Source organism: Haliotis asinina, chromosome 10, assembly GCF_037392515.1.
Source record: "Haliotis asinina isolate JCU_RB_2024 chromosome 10, JCU_Hal_asi_v2, whole genome shotgun sequence".
Taxonomy (NCBI): Eukaryota; Metazoa; Mollusca; class Gastropoda; order Lepetellida; family Haliotidae; genus Haliotis; species Haliotis asinina.
Genome location: NC_090289.1, coordinates 42,400,624 through 42,414,503, shown reverse-complemented (window position 1 = coordinate 42,414,503; position 13,880 = coordinate 42,400,624). Strand labels below are relative to the sequence as shown.

The following is a 13,880-nucleotide window of genomic DNA, read 5'->3' as shown; positions in this document are numbered from 1 at the left end:
ACTACACTCTTTACAGACTACACTCTTCACAAATTCATGCATAATACGTGAAACTTTACAGCAAATCATCCTCAAATAATCTAAATTGTTTTAGCGTTGGACACTTTATTTTCAATTTTCATTAAAGTCCATTTAATGATGAATCTCTGTCATTTAAAACAGTTAAAAAATATTTTTTCCTGAAGTTCTATTCAATATTTAGCCTAAATTGCAAACTAGTTTTGCGGTATCTGTACATGTAGCTTTTTGTTGCTATTTACAACAAATGCCGATTTGTTGAGAGCCGGGCGAAAATGCAAGTGCCATCCAAACTTAGTGACATAGATTCGAACACGAGGCAGTTAGGGTACACTCCGCGTGAATATCATTGCATTCCAAATGTACCGGCAAATATTAGAGTAGCCTCCCCTGTACCAGTTTCCGGAAGTAAACAAGTGCGTGACCAGTGACGATAACAACTCATTACACCTCCTTCAACCAGCCTGTCACAGCATGTGTTGATCAATGAAGTGAAACAGGCACTTAGAAACATCACGACATTTGACTTACGGCCAGTTCAAACAACATATACCTCAATAATGTTCTCCGATGAACAGTATAATCAAGCTTGCAAAGAGCTTTTATCGCAGCAGGTGGACGAAAAGGATGGTTGGGAATATTTCGTTCAGTCGAATGATGTCACAATCTACCGACTTATAAATAAGGTGAGTTTAATCGAATAACGGCTGAAATAACTTTATAACTCAGATGTAATTGTTCTGCTAGATCAGGAAGAACCGAAAACATTTTTTTGTGTCACTCTTAATTTCCATGACCATGGTAGTAAAAACATATAATATATGTACGGTCAGTGATAAGTAATATTTAAATATTGTTCTTAATATATGGACTTTGATTCATGAATAGCACTAGAAAGTAGCATGCAGTAATAGTTGACAAACAAAAATCAGACAATCCTGCAGATGATCGTTCAGCATTTACTTTAGTAAGTGTTAATTAACAAGAAATTGAAGTATGCGTCAGTCATGATTCCCCATGTTTGTAGTATGAAATCGATGAAAACTTTTCCAACGGCTGAAGCGTTTTATGAAAAAAAGAAAAATAGTTGCCATGTTCAATTTTATCTTTCAGAACCACAATAAGGGTATTTTGCTTGTGGGTTGTTCATACATTTACAAAAAACCCAAGTGCAATATACTTAAACCCGGAAATCATCCTTTGTATTCAGCATAAAATTTATCAGGTGCAAACTCTCTCAAGCATTGTTCACAACAATATCTCTGTTGGAAGCCTAATAACAGTGAGAATCTAAGTGATCGAGGCTGACCTCAGTGTTTCTCAAACCCTTGATACTTTGAGTAACACAATATTTTAATCAAGTGAATATCAAAATGTACATCGACATAAAAATAGTGACTGTAGAATTAACTTACTGTCACAGTTCCATTTGTTGCACAATAAATTGAATGAGTGAGTGAGTTTGGCTTTACGTCATACTCAGCAATATTCCAGCTATGTGGTGGTGGTCTATAAATAATTGAGTCTGGACCAGACAATCCAGTGATCAACAGTATGAGCATCGATCTGCACAGTTGGGAACCAGTGACGTGTCAACCAAGTCAGTGAGCCTGACCACTCGATCCAGTCATTTGCCTCTTACGACAAACATGGTCGCCTTTTATGGCAAGCATGGGTTGCTGAAGGCCTATTCCACCCCAGGACCTTCATGTGTCCACAATGATATGATGGTAGGGTCCTAGGCGGATGCCAAAATAAGATGTGAAAGTGTAAACTTGGTCTCAGTATTATTCGTTACACTCCTACACTGAGTCTAACAAACCTTAGTAGGAGGTCACGTCGCATAACTTTTGAGCGATTTATATCTGTCCAATCAAATGCGAGACAAATGAACAGATTTAACCAATTAGACAACGGCTACTGTTTAGGGGTTTGTGGGACGTACAAAATGCCCCAGTCACAGACACTGATCCTTCCGTAATGAAAATAATTAACACAGATATTTGATCTGCAGTGTATACACTTAGGGCTTTCTGAAGACATAATTACAATTAACCAATATTTCCACAAGCTGACATCCTTGAATATTAACAAAAATGGTATTTTTTGCATCTGTTTACTGAGTATTGACACATGTTTTAGCATGTTTCATGTGCATCCCTCAAAGCGATCATACTGAAAACTGCATTCAGAATCAATCGGGTACAAACCTTTTCAAGGTAGAAGTTCAAGAGATATGTGTGAATGTCCCCTTTCTTGATTTAGTAAGCTTTGTTCTGATTGATTACCTCCTACAAGGGTTCCTTGGACTCAGTAGAGGGGTGTAATGAATAATGCTGACACTAACTTTACTTAGGCTGAAGTGTGATGTCATGTGTCAAGGCATTGTGGCAAAGCATTTTCAAAATGTTTTCAAAATGTGTATGTGTCATATTACGTGTTACAGACATTTTACAAACAAATCATTAAGCTAAAACAATTCAGGAATATTTTAAGGCACTTCAGTGACATGTCTTTCATAAGAGTGAGTGAGTGAGTTTAGTTTTACGCCGCACTCAGCAATATTACAGCTATATGGCGGCAGTCTGTAAATAATCAAGTCTGGACCAGACAATCCAGTGATCAACAACATGAACATCGATCTGCGCAATTGGGAACCGATGACACGCGTCAACCAAGTCAGCGAGCCTGACCACCCGATCCCGTTAGTCGCCTCTTACGACAAGCTGAGTCGCCTTTTATGGCAAGCATGGGTTGCTGAAGGCCTATTCTACCCCGGGACCTTCACGGGTCGTCTTTCATAAGAAGAAGAATTATATGAACCTGGCAAGGTGGGATCGCTTTTATTAAATTGTTTGTTACAGCAGTGCATGACTGTTGTGAAGAAAACTGTTTGATGTCACACAAATGTTACACTGATGGTGTCCAATGCACAATATTATCATAATGTAAATTTGGAGCACAGTTATAGTCGTTGTTTTTGGAGTTATGATTGTTATTGTTTTTGACACATTATGATAACGTTCACAATGTTCTTGCATAACATTTCTGGGCGTTTTAAAAACATTTCAATAATAATATGTTGTGAAATAGTGTCACCCATGCTATAGCATGCTGTTTTTTAATAACATTTTGAAAATATTTCGATAACATTTTCCGTAGTTGTGAGACATTTTCACCTTATTTGTATGATTTGGTATATGTGTCCACAGTGTCTTTAAAACATGACAACAGCTGTTCAAACTTATCCAATGTTATGGTTTGTAGTCTCTCTCTCATGTTCGACAGCTGAATGGAAACACTAAAAACTCAGTTCGGGGCCTCCTTTTTACCATTTTCTGGTAGTCTGTGACAAAAATCTACTGCAATAATTTAAGAACCCAAGGGCAGGAAAATCGACTGTAAGAATTTGACACCAACTCCTGGTAGACATCTGATGCTGTTTCATGCAGGGTGCTGTACAGGTGTGGATCCACCATCAAATTCAAAATATGTGTTGGGTGCCAAATTAATGTCACTGGATTGTTCATAACCAGGCCCCCCTAAGTAATTGAAGGAATTACAGCAAATTTGAAGGAATTGCATCTCAAATGTAAACAAACGCAGCCCACTCGCGAAACAATTGCAGCGATATCGGTAGTTTAACGGTAATAACAGAAACACATCGGCCCTATCGGAAGCAATGTCGGTAATACTGGAAACACGCTCGGCCATCTTCGGAGATTTTTCGGTCGCGAGCGGAAACTCACGCAGCAAAACATGGCGTCGTTGGAAGAAACACCCGTCTTGGTGAGATTTGTTTTTAGTTCCTACTATTACATTTTCATACTTATCCATCTTTGACCAGCCGTGTTGAATGCGTTTAGGTATGAGGTGTTGTCGGGGCAATAGCTTATGCTTTTAGGAAAAGATAGTCACTCTAGAAGAGTGTCACAAGTCATGCCCCTGGAGGTTGTTTACATCTGAACATCGAAGTCGTGCCGATGATTACGAACGTGCGCTAGATATAACATCATTTTTTTTGTAAAATGTATTTAAATTTGTCAATTGCACTTCATAGAAAGAAAAATTATGGCTCATAAACTTCTTCATGGCGCACGTTCATGATGTTCGTAATCATCGGCACGACTTCGATGTTCAGATGTAAACAATCTCCAGGGGCATGACTTGTGACACTGTTCTGCAGTGACAATCTAAAAACAAATCTCACAGAGACGGGTGTTTCTTCCAACGACGCCATGTTTTGCTGCGTGAGTTTCCGTTCGCGACCGAAAAATCTCCGAAGATGGCCGAGCGTGTTTCCAGTATTACCCACATTGCTTCCGATAGGGCCGATGTGTTTCTGTTATTACCGCTAAACTACCGATATTGCTGCAATTGTTTCGCGAGTGGGCTGCGTTTGTTTACATTTGAGATGCAATTCCTTCAAATTTGCTGTAATTCCTTCAATTACTTAGGGGGGCCTGATAACATAAATGCTTGTTTCGCTATGTCTTAACAAGTACTGATACTCAGTATCAGATACATTAAAAAAAACTGATCCCATAATGATAAATGATGAATAATTCTGTTACAATTTTGCATTACGTTATCTATAATTATTACCCATGTGGTGCTTCGTAAAGGTGTTTCATAACAAAGTGTTATAAGACATAAGTGTCAAAACACCTTCGAGTGATTTGATTGGCTAATACATGAACTTTGACATTACTGGTACTACTTTCTTCACACATTCCATCAAGTTTTTTCACACCCGAGAGCATGTAAAATGAAAACACTTCTATGGAATTAGATAAAATTTATTTCATTTAGTGTGGTTACTAGCATTATTTTCAATTCTATAATAACTCAAGTTTCTGTAATAAAAACAAAAATAAAACCATCTATAAAAATAAGTAAACAAATTAGTCTAGTAGGTCTCTCATGAGTGTAAACAAATATGGCGTCCGTAAAGCCTGTAAAAGTTATTGATTTCATCAAAATTGACGGACAGTTGGTTGGAAGAGTTGTGAATATAATCACGAGATTGAGTACCTTCTGCGTGTATGTTGTCAGGGCTGCACAGTAACACACTACATCAAAAGACAAGCGGCGCTCTTGTATCTCTATCACAGCCACTGTCTGTCTCATCCATTCGCGTCCTCCCGCACAAACATATGGTCACTGCCATGCCTTCCATGGTTTCTTATGTAGAGGTCAAAAGCACTTCCCACAATCTGAACACAATAGGCTTGAAATCATCTTCGTTTGAGGTTTTAGGCTGTGTTTTCAGACCCAATTTTCGGTGGAGTCTTCAACATAAACATCAGATCTCGACAAGTGGGAATTCCAAGCCGAGATGAGAAGGCGTCACTGGCATCCTGCGCAAAGTGTCGCCGAATTATTTACAGTAACTCGTCCTCCAATGAGGAACACTGAGCTCAACTATTTGAGACATACAGTTCCCTGTTATTCACATTCATCTTTGCTGTTGAGTTTGCTCCTAATTAAATGCTCCCTATAATCTTCTTCTTTGTGAACACTTCTCAACATAACGACTAGCCCGACAGTGATGGCTAACAGACGTTCAGGCAAGATTTAGGTCATGTAGTCAAGTTCAAAATATTTACACTTCACAAGTGTTTTGATGAATTACATTATTGCTTTTGAAAACATATCCTCAAAACAGAAAAGAATTAAATTTTGATTGCGACTTGATTCTGTCTTAATTTGTTTATTTTCTTGTGATTAGGTGCCGTTTAGGAAATACATTGCGTCTACACAGCGTACGTTTTCCTGGAGTGAAGCGGTTTTCATTCCAATCACCAAAATGATGTATTAATATGTGTTACATGGTTCTACATAGGAAAGCAGAATATTGCTTTATTTTAACGATATTTTCATTTTTTAGAACGTGGATAATAAATAGGATACAAAACTCGTTCCCCTTTCATATCAAAGCTCGCTATAGCTCATGACAAACCGAAATTATTTCACTCGGGACATAAACTTGATATGATAGAGGAACAAGTTTAATATCCTATAAATCTCAGTCATGTGATTACTGCTACATAACTGATTTAAGAGTACACAAATGTTTCTGCTTGAAACAAGTCATGCAGGACGAAATGTAACAAAATGCACAATGACAGCTATTAAATGTTGAACGATGTATTGGTACCTGCAACGTGTGCAACCTGTACTGAAGAATACCTGCACTAGCCATTGTTAATATGCACCAGTGCAGGTTGTACATAGCAAAAACGTAATCATAGTAGATTTTTTATTGTGCTATGGTGGGGTAAGATTGTGTTATTTTGACCTCTGCTCTGACCACTAATAAACAATCATATTTGTTTCTTTACAGACATCAGGGTTGTACGAGTACAAGATCTATGGCTACATGAAGGATGTGCAACCTGATATCTGTGCCAAAGTCTACATGGATACAGAATACAGGAAGAAGTGGGACAGTTATGTAAATGGTATTTTGTCTTTTGATATGACACTGTGCCAGCATAATATAATAGAGACCAGTCAAGATGTGGGTTGGAACTGACCTTCAGCAATTCATGATTGTCGTAAGAGACAATTTGGGTGTTCAGGTCCTGTCATTGTAACCTACATGCACTGTTTTACTATGGTATGGATCTGTGAAGATTTGGGTTATGGCTGGTCTTCAGCAACCCATGCTTGTCGGAAGAAGTGACTAACGGTAATGGGTGGACAGACATGCTGACTTGGTTCACAAGTCATCGTATATCAATTGCATACATTGTTCAGGATATTGATGACTTTATTGTGTGTTTATAATGTTTATAATGGAAACTGACAATTCAGTGACCAATAGCATGAGCATCATGCTACGCAATTGCCATACAGTGACATGTGTCAACCACATCGGCGAGTCTGACCACATGATCCCATTAGTCGCCTCCTATGACAAGCATGGGTTACTGAAGACCAATTCTAACCCAGGTCTCTGAAGTTCTTAGTGTTAACATATCTATCGCTGAATTAAGTTTGCATTGTATGTAGAAGCATAAAGTCATGTGTGAATACTCTGTGTAAACCTTGAACATGCATAGCAGTTATATAGACAAGTTGAATCCATAAACACATATACCAGTAAAATCAATTTTGAACTGAACCCATGTACGAGTGAGTGTACAGTGCTCCTTTGTATTTGACAGAGTTGCAGATAGAGAAAACCCTGGACCATGAAGTGATCTACTGGAACATCAACTACCCATTCTTTATGTCCAACAGAGATGTATCCTTTTATTGTTCCCCCGTGCAACATGTTTTGCAGGGGGTATTAAAATGCATTCCGTCCGTCCATCCGTGCACATTTATCTTTTATGGAGCAGAACTCTAAACCATTCTAAAACTCACTCACTCACTCACTCACTCACTCACTCACTCACTCACTCACTCACTCACTCACTCACTCACTCACTCACTCACTCACTCACTCACTCACTCACTCACTCACTCACTCACTCACTCACTCACTCACTCACGAAGTCCCTAAATCTCTATGGCCTGCATCACTGAACCTTGTATGTACACAAACCACATGAAAACAATTTTTAGGTCAACTCACTTGTTTCGAGGCTATTAACATGATTATTATGGACCCAGGAGATTTGGGCTAGAATATGAAAAATTTAAATGAAACAAGTGCCATTGGAGGTTTTACAATGTTATTTCCACCTTAACTGCCTTGTAGTATGTGTTTTCACGAGAACTACGTGAGATTGACTATGAAAATAACAAGATGTGGGTGGTCCTGGCAAAGAGTGCTACCTCGGCAACATTTCCTGAGAGGTCTGGTGTCATCCGGGTCACAGACTACTTCCAGAGTGCTGCCCTCATGACTGATGGCCAGTCTGGAACTAAAGGTTGGTATTGTACAGTATGGATAGCATTGTAACAGGATTCATCCCTAGTCCTACACTGACCACCCCTACCCTGGACCACCTCCCCTACCACTGACCACCCATAGCCTGGACCGTACCTACCCTACAACTGACCACACCTACCCTGGACCACCTCCCCTACCACTGACCACCCCAAACCTTTACCGTACCTAACCTACCACTGACCACCCCTACCACTGACCACTCCTATCCAGCACCACCCATCCTTTCACTGACCACCAATACCCTGGACTACCCACCCTCTACCCACCCACACCTACCAGTACATTGGACCATCCACTATACTGACCACCCCAGCCTTGGACCATCCATCATACTGACCACCCCAAACCTGGACCATCCACCATACCACTCACCACCCTTACCCTGGACCACCCCCACCACACCACTGACCACCCCTACCCTTGACCACCCACACTACCACTTACCACCTGACCCTTGTCTACACCTAGCCTTGTCTGCATCTACCCTAAACAACCCCTACCCTTAGCCCCCTCTCAGAGCTGCACTGTATCACCCTGACTTCCGCCACATCTGCCCTGGTCCACCCCTACCATTGGCCATACCTACCCATGACTGCATCTACCCTTGGTCACACCTACTAAAGTCCAAATCTACCCTGGTCTTTCCACTCTGTGGTCAACACTTGCACGAGATACAGACAACCTAGTTGTCTGAAACTCTGAAAACCTGTCTCACTTCAGGTATTTGTCCCCCTCAGTGTTACACATCTAGATGCTATTGTACAAGACAGCCTTAAACTATGACAATCCTGGACTGTGTTAAGGATGTTGACAATCCCTCTAGCACTAATACTGCTTTGCACTACAGCACCCAGAAATGCTGCTTCAAGCTTCGTCAGACTCCACCCTTCCACTTTTCTGGAAAGGTTTATGATGTATAAGAAGATGTGCTTGTTGCATACAATGGTGGTACATCATCGTCTTTAAATACTTTCAGCCTTCATGCATTACTATGACAACCCTGGTGGTATGATCCCAACGTTCCTCATCAACTGGGCAGCCAAGGTAAATAATAATGATAATGACCTTATAAATACTAATAATGTTTATTTATAAAACGCCAGTTTCCATGCACATGTGCATGTGCAAAGTTCTAGCATTATTACACTTGATAACCCAAGCTGCCTGTTAGGCAGTAGGACATTAACAGTCATATGACTTATCCCACCAGGTACCCATTCATTGCTGGGTGAACAGAATCAGTTCATGAACAAACTCACATTCCTAAGGTGACACTGCTTGTCATGTGCTTCATTAGGGGCAGGACTGAAGTCATAGAAATGTCAAGTAGACATTGGTTACAATATGTGAAGCCCAATTCAGGTGTCCCTCGATGAGATATTGCTGTGGGCATAAAGGGGTAGCCTAATTGTTAAAGCATCCACACAGATGGAGAGAGGGTTCAAATACAGTCGACAATCTGTCTGGGTATGACAAAAGGCACACAGTACTTTTAATTCGTTTCAGAAAAAAATATATACTGATATTGTGACAACAGATTCTTTTCAAAGTATTCCTGTATTCGTTAAATCATGAATATTAAATAAGTGCAGAAAGTCAATGCATGTACATGTTATTGAATGTTAATCAACCTTTATTTGTAGACTGGTGTGCCCCAGTTTCTAACGACCATGCAGAATGCTTGCCGTGGGTATGAAGATTATCTACAGAAGGCTTCCAGTTGACGTCCTCCCCATCCTCCATAGACACTAGTTCAGAAAACTGATCAGTGCATTTTGAAACTTGCTTGATCAGTTGTTTTCGTATTTTATTAGAATTTACCCAAATTAAATAATATATGGTTTCATTGTTTATTTCATAAAAATATTTTTCCAAACAATAGCTTAAACAAAAATACAAGCAATATGATTTATTATACTTTTAAGATACCAGTAATCTGTTTGAGTCAGACTGAAAAAGAATTTAACTTATTTTTTATGAATAATTTTTTAGGAAATGGATTTTATTCCAAATTTACTTAAAACTAACCCATACTTTCAATCATACACCTTTGTAACAGTAGTATGCAATGTCAATGCATCAGATTTTATAAAATGGTCTGTTGTTGGTTTCTGAATATGAGGTATTTTTTAAAATGTATTGTAAACCAAAAGTCACTGTGTTCTGTAATCTGATTGATCAAATGGTGTTCGATTCCTGGAAACTGGAACTCCTGGAAGATTATTCGCTGCATACTGACATGTAGAAACATTGCAAACAATTGTTTAGTTGTGTCATCAACAGTGGTGATGTCATTCAGATCATATTGTGATGCAAAGTTAGAATGACGTCACAAATGAGCAACTCCAGATGGTACCATGGGAACCAGCTGAAATGACCAGCTGATGACACTTCACTGCTGTACCCGTACTTGATGTAAATGAGTGCAGACAGTAAAAGCCTTTGGTTTACTTTTTTGTTTACAGTGTCAATAAACATCATGTGTTAGCCAATTTATGGGTAATATTGAGTATTTAAAGCATGGGAATATTTCATTTGAAACCTCCAGCTGATGTTGGTTCCAATGTATTCTTGTGCTTCAAATACTCAATAACACCCGGAAATGGGCCAACACATGATGTTTATCTCTGTAAGGAAATATGATGCTAATAGATAGAAATATATATTTTCATTTTCAAGTATTTTAAAGCATTTAAATCAAGAAACACAACAATCTGCTGTGTCTGTACTTCAGATACCTTGATATTCTTCCCAGGTGCTTGAATGAATATTGCATTTGTCTTTAGAATACATATTTCCATTTCATGAATAAACAGAGCCGTGTAGAAAGTGGTCAAATCTAAAATATGATGTATTTGGGATTGCACTTTCTCATTCTACATTCTATCACTTTTGTTGAGTCCCATCCAGGATTCGAACCCACAGAGTCAGGCATGTAATCGCCAGCGCACAAGTCAGCCATCTAACCCACTCAGCCACCAAGGTTTCCACTAGTGTGTAATCCCAAATTTAACATATGTTACATTTCCATTTTGGTTGCATATTTTATCAGAATACATATTTTCATGTAATGTAATATTATTATGCATTTCTATCTTTATAGTGTATTCTTTTAAAGGTACACAGATATTCTGTTGTAGTTTTACAGTTAAGTTTTACAAAATCTGTAGAATAATGACAGTTTCATGTCTTACACATATTTGTGTCACGATAGCTGTAAGGTAGTAAGTGAGTGAATGAGTTTAGTTTTATGCCACACGCCATGCCAGCTATATGGTGGCGATCTGTAAATAACTGACAATTCAGTCACTCTCAGGAGTGTTATTGTGATCATATTCCTTGCATTTGTGATATATTAATATATGATATTGCATGTTTTATGTTTGTTTGATAAATCTTAAAAAGGTCAGCAATTTCTGTTATCTGGAATGTAATGATTTCAAGAATTTTAGAATATATCTATTTTTAATAGTGTATGTTGTTAGATTTAGTTTTCAAACTAGAAAACAGCAAAAGAGAATGTGATGAAGTATATTTGCTACCATGTATATTTTATATCACTACCATTGTGAAGGACAGTTTCATGAAAGCCACTTGCAGGCTTAGACCGTTGATTGTGTAACAGACATTTGTTAAAGTGTTTTTAGCATGATGATCACCTTGTGGAATAAGTCTTGAAAGACACTGAATAAAGTTATTAGTCAACATTTGAACTGGTGCCTAATTGTTAGAATTAACTGCACTTATTGAAAATGTTTGTTGCATGTCAATTTTGAAATGTTTTTCCACAAACTTTTTACATCCATGACTAGCATTTCATCCGAAAGTAAAATCAAAATGGAGAGATGTGGGATTATAGACTTGAGAAAACATCCTAGACAAAAGTTTGATTCAATTCTACTTTATTCTCTTGGGTCTTGGAGAATTGCTTGTCCTCCATATAGTGGGTGTTGTCTGTACACGTAAATAGCTAGCATAAGTGACTGAGCCATATTTTTTTGTGAGTATTTCATGAAAAATGAAGGATTTTAGTTAAAAAATTACATACGTTTGTCACGATGAAAGGTCTGATTGTTTCTAACATGTTATAACCAAATAGATCTTGAAGCACAGGTAGGGGCAGTGGGGTAGCCCAGTGGTTAAAGCATTTGCTCATCGTGCAGAAGACCCGGGCTCAGATGCCCACAATGTGTGAAACCCATTTCTGGTGTTCCCTGCCATGATATTGCTGGAATATTAGATTTTTTGTTTGGGGAAGCTTGCTAATTGTACATATATTTTACATCTAAAAATGTTTTATTGATTTTCTAATCTGGTTTGTTTTCTCTTTTTTTTATGATGTGATCTGAGTTGCTTCCCTTGGTCACTCCAGAATCCTATGATTGTGTGTTTGAATCATGGTTTGTCAACCGCGTATCGTGCTAATGGGTTTCATCAAAGTGACTACCGTCCCTTTGAGCTGATCTGCCGAGATCTAGCTAGAATACTGTTCCAAGCCATATTAAAGCCAAGTCACTCACTCACCTTCCTGGAGATGTGCATGCTGAAGGCCCACATGAATCGATGTGTGAAGCCCATTTCATGTCCCCAGATATGATATTGCCTCAATATTGCTAAAAGCTGCGTAAAACTAAACTCACTCCTGGCTTTGTGCATCACTGATATGGAATTTGTTTTATTTCAATTCAATCATTCTATCGCAAACCAACTTATTTAAAATTATACTGTCACCTTTTCTTGTACCTCCCTTTGCATATTTTCCATCCTGTTTTCAGTAATGTTGCTCTTGAATGCTTATTGTCGGAGTGTTGTTCTTCTGTCTGCCTGGTCCACCCTCCAGGATAGTGAAGCAATATTGCTAAAGTTGCCTAAAACCGTACTCAGTCATTCATTCAGTCAGTCTATTTGTATGTTCATGTACTATAAGGCATCTACATATTTGTTTATATTTGTATATATTGTCTTGAAGAGTTGACTATTAACACTTTGTGATACATTAGTGTTATGCAAAGTTAATAGAGTCATATATATTTAACATGTGACTTATATGTGTGAAACCTTCATGAATATGAAGACTAAAAAATGAAACATTCTGATTAAATATGTGGAGTGGGGTAGCCTAGTGGTTAAAACATTTTCTTTTCACACCAAAGATATGGGTTCACTTATCCATGGTTACATTCTATGAAGTCCATTTCTGATGTCCCACAGACAATGGGGTAACATTGCTAAAAGCAGCATAAATTCATACTCACTTCGTGGGATTGTATCTTGGTGCATCCATTTGAGGCGGAAAATTATTTTGAAATCAATCGATTTTTCTCCCAGCTGTGTCAAACAAAATGTTTATATGCTGAGCATCATCAAACAGTCTTTTCATTTTTACTTTTACTGTATTTGGATGTTTCCCATTTAAATTTACTTTCTGATGAATTGATTTTAAGAAAATATTGTTAAAGAGTACTTGAATTTATTAAAAAAATCAAACAAACCTTTCATTTCCTGAACTATTTACTATTTATATGGGATGAATAAGTGGGCTTTAAGTCATACGTGATCGAGTGCTTAATGCCACATGACAGTGAGGTTTTAATCAAAGGTGTGCCATTAAATCATTAAATAATACTTGCAGCAAGTCACAGAACATGGTCCTGTGGATAACTTATTTTTATTGGATGTCCTCTTGTTTGTGGTCAGTGAGCATGTACTTTTACTGTCCTATGGTAATGATACTTTACCTTTGTTGTAGATACCAGAGCCAGTAGTTTCTCAGTTTGTGTGCATGAAGAATAAACAGTCCTATGTTGACAACATTGTTTGTTATTCTTGAGCACTGCACATGACCGGCACAACATCAAAATCAGGAACAACACATGACCTGCACAGCAAGTGAGAAGAAAATGAATACATGACACTTTCCTATGTATATTCGTGTTTATTCTTTGTAACTGGGAGC

The 13,880-nt window shown here is 38.2% G+C and overlaps 1 protein-coding gene across 1 annotated transcript; it reads left to right on the top strand.

The window, feature by feature from the left end:
• The first annotated feature begins 400 nt into the window (after positions 1 to 400).
• On the top strand, positions 401 to 13,735 carry LOC137297972 (phosphatidylcholine transfer protein-like). The gene is made up of 6 exons (XM_067829979.1): positions 401 to 704; positions 6,365 to 6,482; positions 7,191 to 7,270; positions 7,730 to 7,901; positions 8,901 to 8,968; positions 9,568 to 13,735. The coding sequence occupies exons 1-6, from the start codon at positions 579 to 581 to the stop codon at positions 9,646 to 9,648; spliced, it is 645 nt and encodes a 214-aa protein (XP_067686080.1). The 5' UTR covers positions 401 to 578; the 3' UTR covers positions 9,649 to 13,735.
• The last annotated feature ends 145 nt before the right edge of the window (positions 13,736 to 13,880 follow it).

Excerpts from the sequence above, each read along its gene's own strand:
- LOC137297972 (XM_067829979.1), top strand. The coding sequence starts at position 579 with ATGTTCTCCGATGAACAGTATAATCAAGCTTGCAAAGAGCTTTTATCG. Across the intron at positions 705-6,364 it reads TCTACCGACTTATAAATAAG|ACATCAGGGTTGTACGAGTA; the intron begins GTGAGTTTAATC and ends GTTTCTTTACAG. Across the intron at positions 8,969-9,567 it reads TCATCAACTGGGCAGCCAAG|ACTGGTGTGCCCCAGTTTCT; the intron begins GTAAATAATAAT and ends CTTTATTTGTAG.